At 37.2% G+C, this 13,304-nt stretch overlaps 1 protein-coding gene across 1 annotated transcript; it reads right to left on the reverse strand.

Annotated features, from left to right (window-relative positions):
• Positions 1-274: 274 nt before the first annotated feature.
• grap2a (GRB2 related adaptor protein 2a) lies at positions 275-12,792 on the reverse strand. The gene is made up of 8 exons (XM_035181313.2): positions 12,602-12,792; positions 6,403-6,566; positions 6,195-6,286; positions 5,539-5,658; positions 3,053-3,242; positions 1,995-2,087; positions 1,749-1,865; positions 275-844 (listed from the first exon to the last, which is right to left on the reverse strand). The coding sequence occupies exons 2-8, from the start codon at positions 6,478-6,480 to the stop codon at positions 662-664; spliced, it is 873 nt and encodes a 290-aa protein (XP_035037204.2). The 5' UTR covers positions 6,481-6,566; positions 12,602-12,792; the 3' UTR covers positions 275-661.
• Between the last annotated feature and the right edge of the window lie 512 nt (positions 12,793-13,304).

The following is a 13,304-nucleotide window of genomic DNA, read 5'->3' on the forward strand; positions in this document are numbered from 1 at the left end:
ATAAATAAAGACACTGCATGGGCAAGGTGAGGCGAGCAGAGGACCATACTGTCTTTCAGGTAATAAAAAAACATTAGCATTTTGATTATTTTTCAGTTTTTGTGAATCCAATCCAATCAAATGTTTAACTTTACAAGTTGCTCACAGATCCACTGTTAACTCTACAATAGCTGAAATATAAGGCCACATGCTTAGAAGCATCCAGCACCAAGGATGCACCTTAAACTAGGGTAGTGACCATTCAGGACATTGCATTGAGAAATCCACAAACTTGTTTTTATTCAAAACTTTTTATTGGTATAAAAGGCAAACGAGCAAATAAATATGCTGACAGACTTGTTGTAGTACGGATGCCATCTGCAGCAGCTCCTGTTTGAGGATGTGCCTTTGCTCCTTTGAGAATAAGTAAGTCCAATAAAACCTGAACAAGCACAGCACCAAGTAGTTTGTATACATACGAATATGATCTGAAAACACAAACTGACTCACTCATTTGGAAACCGGAGTGCTGATGAAGTGCTGATATGCGGTGCAGAGATTAGATGAGTCACTGACGGGCTCAGTGTAAAAAAAACCCCACACACATTCAGGGCCGTTGCACCTGCAGAGCGAGTCTGTGAATGTGTGTAGGCAGAGTAAGTGTGTTGCCTGGGGTGTTTTCTCACAGCTGCGGTGTTGTGTAGTTGGCAGGAAACAGACCCATTTTCCCCCGCAGCCTCCCTTTCCACCAAGAGGCGTCTGAGCGATCCAGCACTTCAATGACATCTCCTGCCGAGAAACCGAGCTCATCGTCTTCCTCTGCGGTGAAGTCGTACAGCGCCTTCACCTGCACCGCAGACGGCCTCTGTGGGACAGTGGAGGAAAACCAAACACTGATCAATACCTGACAGTGGAGCACTGCAGAGAAAAATCCTGGTTTTCCAACATTTAGCTTTTTCCAACATTTAGTTTTTTGTAAACTCAATTACAGAAGTTTCTCAAATTACAAATTTGAGTTCTGACTTAAGTCGATTAGATTTGTTGCTTCAGAGGGTATTTTTGGGGGGGGATTATTTCACTGATTGCCCAGAGAAGAAGTCATAAGAAGTCATAAGAAGTCATTTCTTCATCTTGATGAAGAAAATCAGGCATATTAAGGGGGACGGATATTTATGAGTCTGTGAAATTTAGTGCAGATTCAAATAATGTTTAAATGTGGTTTCATAGGGGACCATTGAGCCTTTTTGTTTTTACCTACCTCGTTGCTTTTGAGATTTACGTGAAGAGGCTGCTACTATAATCTCCATTTTAGATTCACAATATTTCTCTATCTATTCAGAAAGTTGAACTGTAATAAATCCAAGCTCTTTTTAATACAGAGTTGAGGGAAAAGGACAAATAAAATGAGCCTAATTATGCTAAATGGGTGTTTTAATAGACAAATGCTACTGTAAGGCTACTTTAACTACCCCACATTATCTATACATTTGAATTGCTGCATAAATTATAAAATGAGTCATTTGACAGAACATTATCCAGTCATTACATTTTATAGTCAATTAATCAATCAAGTCAGTCACCAAGAATGAATTGCTGGTTTAATTTTCAAATCGGAGCACTTGTTTTTCCTCACTTTTTCTGTACATTGATTTTTAGAGAATTGGCTGAACAAAGAAGGTAAACAATTTGAATCTGGCAAGTGACAGGAATTTTGTTTTGGACTACTTCAACCTAAATCCCAGTGTTTGGAGAAAGGACAGCGAGCTGACCTGAGGCAGAGGCAAGGTTTCAGATGTACGACGGGAAGGATGAGCTGAGCTGACGGGGCTGTTTCTTCCTGTGTAACCGATGGTGTGAGCACGTTCCTCCAGACCCACTCTCGTGACCTGGAGAGGGAGAAAGAAAGTCCACTATATGTTTCTGCTTTCACTGAATAAAACTGATATTACTATAAAGGTAGATAGAGAGTTTGGGAGGGCTCTTGAGTTGTGTGTATTTATAAAAGGAGAGTGTACCAGCTGGTTGTGAGGCTGGTCTGATGCTCTGCGTTGCGGCGCAGCAACTGCTGCACCAGAGTGATTTTGTTCAGGCAGACTTCCCCTCTTTGCCTGGATGATGGAAACAGAAACAAATTTACCATTGCATCATCAACATAGAAAACAAAGAAAACATAAAATATTCACAATAAGGCTGGAGTCATGAAATGTTCGGCATTTCTTCTTTATAAAACATCTGAAATCAGCTATCAAAATGATTGTTGATTACTTTTCATTGCATTGTCATTGCAGTTCTGTACAAACAACAAAGACCATCAGAGAAACCTCATAGAAACAATGGAACAAGTAGACTAAGCAAAACCTTTTAGAGAAAATACCTTCATAGTAAAATAATTTTCAACATTGTTAACTAATTAATGACTCAAATTGTTCCTTTCAACATCATAAAATGTTAAGATCTCATGGCTTTAGCAGGCTTGGCTTTAAACTGTTGCTGAATTTAACAAATACGAATTCAGAAATAATTATCAAACCACATATGGAAGAGATAAAAGATTTAAAAAATCTAGACAGTGCTTTAAATTTAAATGAATTGATGCTCTCACATTGAGCAAAGAGCAGTTTTTGCTAAAATTCTTTAATGTGAAATAAGACTTTAAATGTGTTTTCAAGCTGAAACGATGGATTATGATATGACTTGTTTGACTCCTGACTCACTGCAGGAAACAACCAGAGGGAGAGTTCGAACCATCTCACCTTACACACTCAAAATAAGTTTGGAGCAGTTGCTATAAATACATTTTACATCTTTGATGGGATTAACTTTATACTGTAATATTTTCTGCCATTTTATAGACCAAACAATTAATCAATACATTTTCAGAATACCTGTTAGATTAAACAATGATAAAACTAAATGTATCAATCCAACCTGTAGACAGGTTTGATATATTGTTAACAAACATCCCATGTAAGTGGTCTGTGGTCACTGTGGTCGGATCTTTTGGTGACTTTAAGAAATCCACTTTGAGGAGGTTTCATAGTGAATCAAAGCAAAAGACAGAAATGTCTCGTACCGGCTGGGCCAAGGAGACGTTCTTATTGGCCGAGCTGCCGTCATAGAGGTAGATCTCCCTGGTCTTAGAGATGGACGTGTTCTTGTAGAACTCCACCAGCTTGTCTAGGGAGGTGAACTTCTCCGACCACAGGAAGTACTGGCCTTTGTTGTCTCTCAACACTTTGAAATGCTGAACGTCACTCTCGTGTCTGAGGGAAAAGATGGAGAATCAGAAAAAAACTTTATGCACATTTCCAATAATAAAATCTAAATGTTCTTGAAATGTCCCAAGAATGTGACGTTAATGTCACTGACAAGATCTGTGTGCAGTGATACCTATTTGATCAGTGAAAGTTTGGATTTTACTTTTGACAACTAGAAAGTAAAGGACTGACTCAGTCTCTCTCTTTTTTTTTTAAAACATCATATGTCAAATCCACATATTACTCACAGATATATAGAGAGATTTTAGATTGAACTCCCCTCCCTCATCTGAATACCCCCTCCCCAACACAAAGAGCACAGCACAGTTCCAGTTCTCATGTATAGTGGGATTCCTTAAAAAGAATAGAACATTTAAAAAAAAGAATAAATATGCTGAAAAACGAGGCTTCCCCTCAGCATTCGACCATTAGTCCTTGGTTAAGGTAGTGCCTTCCAGAATATACTGGCTTATCTGGGTCCCACTTAATCTAGGACTGGAATCCATATATGATAAAATACATAAACCTTTACCTCCAAACCAGTTAAATGTTAAATACTCCAAAGGGAAGTGGTTGAATGAATGCCATTCTGGGACTGTTGGAGCTTGGAGGGTTTCTTTGGGATCAATTTTAGCCGAATGCTTTTACGTGCAGCATAGTTCAATAAACTCAACACTCTCCACCTGTGAGTGCATGTCCTTGATTTGTTGTTTTCGCGATCCAAGAGAAGACATTCTGAATCCAAATCCATGATGCAACCACCTGAACTCAGTGACTCTCTTGTCAAAACTTGTTCTTCTTGTTAAAACCCCAGAGTTCCCCCTACAGTGCTCAGAAAAGGACGTTTTTTTTTAAACTTCAGATCTCTGAGTGCTCCCACACGCTCCGCTCCCCCACGCTCCGCCACCTTCAACTGTAAGCGTGATAAGCAATCACCAAAAAGACAACTTGAACACCCACTGACTCCCTGTCGCTTTCATGCCTGGATCTGCGGACTGTTTCCTCAGCAGCAGCGCCCTCTGCTGGTCAGTTTGGAAAATTACAACATCACTTCACTTGATGACCTACCAGGCCCTTACTGGATGAGATTTACTGTGTATGTTCCATACTCTGCAATGAAATACAAATTCCCTTAAATAATGAGTCTTAAAGATGCTTTAACATGCATTTTAATAATAATAATAATAATAATAATAATAGAAATAATAATTTAGTTTTGAGTTTGAGCAATTCCATACACTGTTGGTTGTATTAATTCTTAAAGTAAAACTAAGTTATTTAAACCCTTGCAGTGAACAGAGATTAAAAATGAGAGGACAGACAAGTCACTGAACTACACTGATCGTTTTCCCCGGTGGTCTGAGCGACTGCAGACACTTTCAGATCAACATCACCTCATGTCTCTTCCGCTGTCTTGTTTATTCTGCCGCTGCTTCTGCATAGTCTCCTGGTTGTAAATAAACTACTGCAGAGTTTGCAGCACATAAGAGAGACTCAAAGATGGCGACATGAGTCAGTTAACTGTTTACATAGTGTGAGGAGAGTAGAAATATTGGTTCACTGTTTTTCTGGTTAAATAATTTCACAGATCTTTTAAAAGATTTCAAACACTAAAACCACCAAATGAGCAATGAGATTAATAGCACTCAGTGCAGCACACGCGTCAAGGCCCAATAGTCACCTTATATTAAATCGAGCTGCACTACATTTCACAATCTCCTACATACCAGTCCTCTAAACACAACTGATTTGTTCCATCAAGATACATGACACATGAAGATACTCTGAAAAAAAGGTGAAATGTTGAACAATCTCGCAATATTGAAGAAATTGAAAAAAAGGCGTTAGATCTTGACAAAAATGAGGTTGAGTACAATCATGTTCCAGGAAAAAAACTTTTTTTATGCTCATTTAAATTATTAGGAGATTATTTTTGATGTTAAACATTGATGTTAAACACTAAAAGCTACAACTTCAGTCCTGTATTTTTTACCCTATATTTATTTACATCTTTAAAAATTAAGCATGCTAAGTTGACTTATTACAGCTCCTAGTTGTTATGTACATTACATGCACTGACAACTCTCACTGAGATAATTTGACACTGCAGAAAACTTGTGACAATTAGCCGGAGTTATAAGGAGCATCTTCTTATGAATTTGATCAACATTTTCATCAAAGTTTACTTGCAATGGACATCATCCCCGGAAATCGTAAGATAGACTGAATCTAAAACCACGCTACAAGCTAAACATGAGCATTGTTTTTGGCACAATAAAGAACACAAGACTGTTTTACTAACTTGACAGAGATGGAGAAGTCTCCCGGGGAGCTCTGGGACCCTCGAATCACAAAGTCTCCGACGTCTTTGTGCCTCAGGAGATCCTCTGCTGCGTTACGACTGGCGTTCTCCTGGAACCATCTGGAAACGCAAACGGACAGAGGCCATGAGGCTTCTGCTTATCTGCTGTAAACCTCACACACAGCTACAGCCAGAGTCAAAAACTAAAGGTGCTGCTTTTCTTTCAGCAAAAAATGTCATAAATCTTCCTGTTCTTTAGATTTCAGTCCTGGCTGTAAATTTCACAATTATTGTCACTGTGATGTTAGGCTTCAACTTTATTGTCAATTCTGCCGCATGTACAGGACGCGGACGGGACTGAAATGCCATTTCGCTCTAATTCCTGGTGTAAACGTAGAAGTAGACAAAACATATAAGTACGCAGCAGATGTAGAATGATAGCAGCATTTACAGTAAAAAAAGACAGCAGGTCAAATGACAGCAAACAGTGAGTTCAGGTTGAAAACAAATTTTAAAGAAAGGTAGGATCACAATGAATTTTGCTTTCAGTGGTGTATATTTTCTGAAAGCTGAGTGAGAATCCAACATTATCCTAAACAAGGTGACAAACCCACGTCCAGGCTCAGCGTTTGTTAATGAGTATGACTGTGTCTCACCTCGGAGGCTGCATATCAAGGTAGTTTTGTGGTACGAATCCTTCCTGTCCGTTCATCTCTGCTTTATACCAATCATCTTGTGAGCTTAAAAGCTGATCAGAAAAAGATAACAACAAGAAGCTGAACATTAGTTATGAAATATTATGAAGCCACCACATATGTATATAAACATATATATATATATATATATTTAAGTACATATACTGACCTTAAGCATATCACCCTTTCTAAAGCTGAGCTCGTCGTCTGCTGTTGCAACAAAGTCAAACTTTGCTCTTGCCTCCATGTGGACGGTCTGAAGTGTCACAGAGGTTTGGAAAATGAAGAAGAAAATGAGGAGAGCAGCGATCAGAGGGTCCACAGCACGTTTTTCTATTCAGAGAGAAAGAAAGCATACAGGAATATTTTAATCCAGTAAAAGGTTAAATTCTGCAGTTTGTCCTTAAATTTAGATTTCTGCTCTAAACAGGTCAACATGGTGCTTCAACGAGCATGTTGGATAAAAATCAGATTTGTGGAAGCAGACACTTCTCTCTCTGAGGTCTCAATATGCTAAAACGAGAGCAGCTCCGAAATTTCCCAGCTGAGGTGTGAGGAAGGTCCCAGGATTATCTTTAGGAAGTGACCAAAATGTACTTTAAGGAATTACATTACTTTTTTCTAAAATTTCTTTAATGAAAAGAACATTTTATTTTGCGTGCAGAGTGATGGCGCCAGGGATTCCGTACAAACAGGAATTGCTCTCCTAAACTCTCAAGCTTTATCGATTTAAAAAATCTAAACTTTATTTATAGAATATATAATCTTCCATGCAGATTAATGGGTTTTTACTCATGAGAAGCTGGAGCAAGAATTATTTACCTTTTTTTTTTTATAAACAAATGACTGAAATAATGTATTGATGATCAAAAATAGCTTTTTTGTCTAAAAGTTGACTAAGTTCATCTGCACTTGAATTTATCACTGAAATTTACTATAGCATTGAGTTGAAATGAAACATTTTTGTATTGTACTGTTTCATTTAAATGTTTAGGGGTCATAACTAAAGCAGAATGCTTTTTTACTTGACTCAACCATTAACATGTGGAATGTGGTTGCATGTGACACAACTTAAATTAAGGAATTCATGGAAATGACATGTGGGAAGTAAAGCAAATTCATCTATATATAAATTGGGAAGCGACAAGCCACTTCCCCAATTTCTGTTTACCTACGTGACAGAGATACAGAGCAGTACAGTAAACAGCAGCACAGTGAAACATGGATGAAGAGTCAAATTAAATTCCCATGATAGCTGTTTCTTATGTGTAAATTGGTTATTTTCCCACAGCTGTGAAAACATTCATTATGTTTGTGGTTACGTTGTGAAGGATGTGGTGAGTTATTGCGAAAAAAAATACTGACTACCTTTGCTTATGCAGCTGTAGAGCGCATTGCAAGATTACAACTTTTATCACTGAACAAGTACCTGTGGCGAACTGAGGAGATGTAAAATATTCTCTATAATTCCTTTCCCCCAAACATCCCTTAATAAAAAGAGTCTATACACACAAAGACCCATACACACACTTCAAAATAAAGCAAGACTCCTGTTATGCCTCAAATTGAGCAAATATCGATGAATAAAAAGTTGAATATAGTTAGATCAGTTTAGAAATCAAAGCAATGGATAGACTGTGAAAATAGTCAAGTAAAAGTAATGAAACAACAGTTTGAAGCGAAATGTAGAACAGATCAGAATTTGGGTATACTCGTCATGATTTTTGAGCCCACCAGTGTAATTCACCAAGTTTAATTTAGTTCTATCATCAAGTTCATTAGTTTGAGGATAAACCACCACCAGGATGTTTGTTATGCTCAACACCCGCTAAAAACAAGACACTGCAGCGGAACGTTGTGTTCATCCTACCTGGTTTATCTGCAAAGAGGATTTTATTCATTTTTAGGGTTTATATATTTGTTTGAATGATTTACTAAACGGATGCTATTTTTTTGTGCCTGTGCTGTGTCTTAGTCCAATATGCTGACATAAAAATAATCAGATAATCTAAATAATTTGGATGGCCAGATGTTATTGGCCACTGACCGCTGCTGTAGTTTATCCGAGGACGTAGATGAAGACATATTCAACTCTGTCCACAGACTGAAGGCACACTGACCGTCCCCACTGTACTGCTACAGAGAGCTTGCTGCTTGTTTATAAAACAATAATTGTATGACTAATAAATGTATTGCATGTCCAATTCACACAAAACTCAGCTCTGCACTTCCGTGGGCTGTTAACATTACACAAGTGTGAAACCGATTCGATCAACAGTTCTCAAGATATGCCTCCCACATACAGACAGTTAATGATTATTAACAATAATGAAAATGAATGCTGGATCTTAAACCGAATAAGTCCCCAATGCCATCACATCGTCAGACGCCAATTTAGTAGATGTTAACCCTTCCTGAAACAGTGAGCTAAAAGTAATGGAGTTTAAACAATTAAAAAAAGTTACAGATAAAGAGTTGAAATAGTTAGCTTAAGATAATCGATAAATTGAGATGCAAAAAGTAATGGATGAATGGCTTATGTGTCCAAGTTCCTCCACTCTGGTATTGGCTGCACCAAAGATTGATTCATCTTTTACTGTCGGATAGACAACACTGCAAAAACCAAAATGCTAGACCAATAAATGTAAAAAATGACTTCATTTGGTATCGCAGGGATGGATTAAATTGGTTCCTGTTGAAGTTAACAAATTATATTGACACAATTCATAACTTTATTTTTTTTTTTAAACGAATACATTTGTGTGTTACCAATTGAAGTGTTTTCAGTTGAAAGTTTTGTTAATCTGACAGTAAAAGATCCAAATCAAAATTTCCCAAGAATCCCTGTCGATATGACTTTATGGTTATTTACAGCATTTGATTGCTCTTTATCGTCACTTATTCAACACATATTTTACCTTAGTCTTGATATGACAAGTTAAATTTGGTTAAGGTTTAAAATTTTGACACTTAATTTGTCTTCGAGGCTGTAAAAATAACCTCCCTTCTTCTCATTCCAGTCTCTTCTGCTGATTAAGGGGATATCAAGGACAGTTTTGGTGCATAAAGCTGTTCTTACATGACTTTTTATCGTATCTGCTCTAACTCACACCTCCCATGATTAAATCAACACTTAATGATTGATATTGCACAGGCTTATATCCGCTTCTAGCAACAAGAGGACTCTTTGAAGAGTGTAAAAGCAGGATGTGATTGTCAATTCATGAACCGTTACTCGCCAAACTGCTAGTTTCACCACATTATTGAAACTACTGGAAGTGATGGATCGTTTGGTTCTTTGACTCCTGATTTAGGTTTATTCGGGTACAGATCTTAGATTTTGTATGATTTAAAGGACTGGTTAAATGCAGAGGTGCAGATACCATCCATGAGCCTATTTTCAGTAAATTAGTACTTACTTTTTGAAATTATTATATATAAAACATGAACATGCATGTTTTCAAGCCAAAAACCAGTGAATGTGACAGGTTTTCTTTTAATTGTATTGTGTTTTGTATGTACATTTAATAGAATTTACTTAACTGTCAGGTAATAATGTCAATTCCTGTCATTTTGAAATCAGGTCAGGTGGTTCTGTTAATGGTGACATATTTGTGATTGAAGTAGCACTAATTGGCTCAGGACATAACCACGGTATCACTGACAAAACTCTGGTCGGCGTTTCAGCAGCACTAATAGTTGTCCTACAATTGCAGCCAACTTCTCAGTCTCAGCCTTTTTGTGGTTGTCACATATTTGAAATGTAAAATTACAGATAATTAGAACAAGTTACATACTTTTGACATAAAAGACTGCAACCAGCAGTTATTTTCACTATTGATTAACGAAAACAATTAATGGCAAACCAAAAGAGGTGCTGGAACTTGGATTTTTTTGCCTTTTTAGTAACAATATAAATAATCCAATCTGATGAGCTGAAGGATTTTTTAAAAATGTTATCTATATAGACTATAGGATATTCAGTGTATTTAATACATATTTTTCTTCACACAATCTGAGGATATAGAGAGGTCAGGTCATTTCAACATGCAGTATTTTTGTCAGTGGTGATAAAAGCCGATAGATTCAGCTGTAAGAAGTGTTGCTTGCAGTGGTGCAATCCGCAATGTGTCAGGTGGTTTCTCATTTTGCAAATGTTGCATGAAGTGACTTTTTGCAAACAATCATTGAGAAGCAGCTACGGCTTTTTACGAGAAAAATCTGAAATCAGAGACATTTTAAGTAAACATGCAATCCTGCAATATGAAGATGCTCCATCTCAAGTAATATTTCTGTACGTGAGCAAAATTTGCCTAAACGAGAGAGACTGTCCACTTGTAAATGAGAAGGAAAAGATGACCTCATAGATCGCCTATTACGTTTTATTGTTAGGTGACCTCTAGTGATCTTAGTAACTATGACAGGACAAAAGAAGGTAGTCAGGTGAAGTAGTATTAAGAGTCCCAGTCCATGTAAGGGGGAGGATGAGATGGATGGGTCGCCACCATTGTTCTTTTCTCATGTGGAACAGTCTCTGTTATTTATTTTATCCATGACTGTTAACCGTTAACCAAGGAAGTACTTCTTTTAACCCAAAACCAGATTTTTTTCCTATAAGCTAAACATAAACCTAACCAAACTGACTGTTCCATAATCTTAACTGCGTAATTACTATTGTTACCATGGCGACCAACGTCTGGCTGGCCTGCAACCATTGGATTATTATTTCAGGGGACACCATGGGTTGTATCAGAGGGTGGGAACAAACAACACAAGAACGTCCAGGTTGGGGAACTTGTTGAAAATACCAAAAGTAAAAGTAGGGCTGGACGAAATGGCAAAACAATTATATCAAGATACAATATTCATATTGGTTGATTGATATGGTCAAGATAAATGTCCAATTTTTATATAAAGTTTAAAGACTGGTTTGTGCTCCTTAGTGAAGGTTGGGGTTTTAAACTCTTCTTCATGAGGATAACAAACACGCATAACAGCAAAACATTACAAATCTGAGGTATATCACCTATGTGTTATATCTCCTCATTGTGCATTATATTTACTGTGTGTGTGTGTGTGTGTGTGTGTGTGTGTTTTGTGTTGCTATTATCGCTTTAAGTAATAATTATTTATATTGTTTTAGTGCCCCGCCCCAAAGTAAAAGTACTTAAAATCCAGAAAAATGTGTTTTACTCTGTTTTATACCTACTTCATAAACAGTAAGTGCTGCATATTGTAAACAATTATCATGTTTATAATGTAAAATCTGATTTTCACCCAGAAATGTAGAGTGGAGTAGAAGTAGAATACAGAAAATAATGTGATTAATCAAGTGCCTCAAAATCCTACCATGTACTTAGTTACTTTCCTCAACTGTATATGACTGCTGCAGGTGTTTTTTACAGTTGTAAGTAGACAGCTGCTCATAGTTCATCGAAGAGAAGGCTAACCATTTCCACAGTCAAATAACACGGTCATGGCTGAACAGGCAAATTATTCTTCAAACATTTACATTCCAGGAATAACACTGACTCAGTTAGCCTGTACAAACTGTTGGAGGATCAGTGCTCGAATCCTTTATGTGGGTAAAAGTGTCAAAGACCACAATGTAAAAATACTCTATTAGAAATAATGGATTTGCTTTCTACATTTAATTCTTTAATGTCCCTGTGACTGATGTGCTTTTATACATGACATTAGTGTAGTGCACTGGTGGGTTTTTCCTGATGTCTGACTGCTCTGGTCACAAAGACATAAACTGCTTCACACAAAATAACAACATAGGCAAATTAAATTTCAATTATGTATAATTTACAAATATATATATTTCTTCTTATTATTTGCAGTTATGACCCTTGCTAACCCAAGCTCTCGCTCATTCATACCTCAATAGCAGCCTTTTTTATAACCACTTCCTGAAAACGAGGCACGTAAAAGCATGCAGCCGAGGCACACAGGAACAATTGAACAAAGAAGATCCAGTAAATAAACACAAAGACAACAACAATAAATAAAAAAGTAAATAAATAAAGGCTCCAGAAGTTAAGATTTAGCCTTGTTTGCCCGTATTTGAGGATATTAATGCCCAGAGTGGAGTGCAGGCTTGATTTTTTACTATTACAATGAATTAAAAACTAATCCAGATTAACGTGATTTGATGTTTGGACATTTATACAAATTCATTTTTATGATATGTATAGTAAGACATTACAGTCAATATGTAACATGAACAATAGAGAAGTGAGAAATAGCTGTAAAGTGAAAGAGGAAGAGAGATAAGTTGATACTAAAAGTCGCTGAATTGTACTGTGAAGTTTGGTGCGTGATTTCTCGAAAGTTTCCTGATATGAAAGCATCCATCAGCTCACCTTTCCTCCTCTCTGGGCTGGAGTTGAACTTGTCTGAAGTTGATTCTATGGTTCGCCTCGTCTCCCTCCGAGCTGAGGACACAGCTGCATATTTGTGAGTCCGCAGTTGTTCGCAGGACAAAATAAAAGCGCTGCTTCTGTGTTTTGATGTGATGTCGCGTTAAAACGGAAGATGAACAAACCGGCAGCTCGAGCACCGCCTCTCTCTAAAGAATCATCCGCACAAAGTGTGAGGCGCTATTTCCGGCCGGATTTTCAAAATAGAACCAGGCAACATAGCGTTACGGCGTTTTATTTAGGCCCGAAGCGTCAAAGTCTGAATATTAAAATAAGTAGTTTGATATTTTGTTACTGGGATTTATGGAAAAGAAAGTAAACTTGTCTAATCTCATTTGTTGAATATGAAGCTGCATTGGATACAAACTTTTGAAATGGGGAAACAGAGGAGGTGATCATAGGTTTCTTTAGATAATAAACAAGTTGGGGAAAATAGAGAAAGAGACAGATGGGCATATGGGCAAGAGGCTGAACTGTTCACATTAATCAAATAGACAATATAAAAGTAAAAGTATGAAAAATAAACTTCTAATCATAAAGAAAAACATAGTATCTGCACTTTAACTAACAGTTCTCTTGAGGCCCTATCATGTACACGGGTCCTGTTTCAAAACCTAGTTTTAAAAATTGTATGTAACCCACTTTG

Source organism: Hippoglossus stenolepis, chromosome 16 (assembly GCF_022539355.2).
Source record: "Hippoglossus stenolepis isolate QCI-W04-F060 chromosome 16, HSTE1.2, whole genome shotgun sequence".
Classification (NCBI taxonomy): Eukaryota; Metazoa; Chordata; class Actinopteri; order Pleuronectiformes; family Pleuronectidae; genus Hippoglossus; species Hippoglossus stenolepis.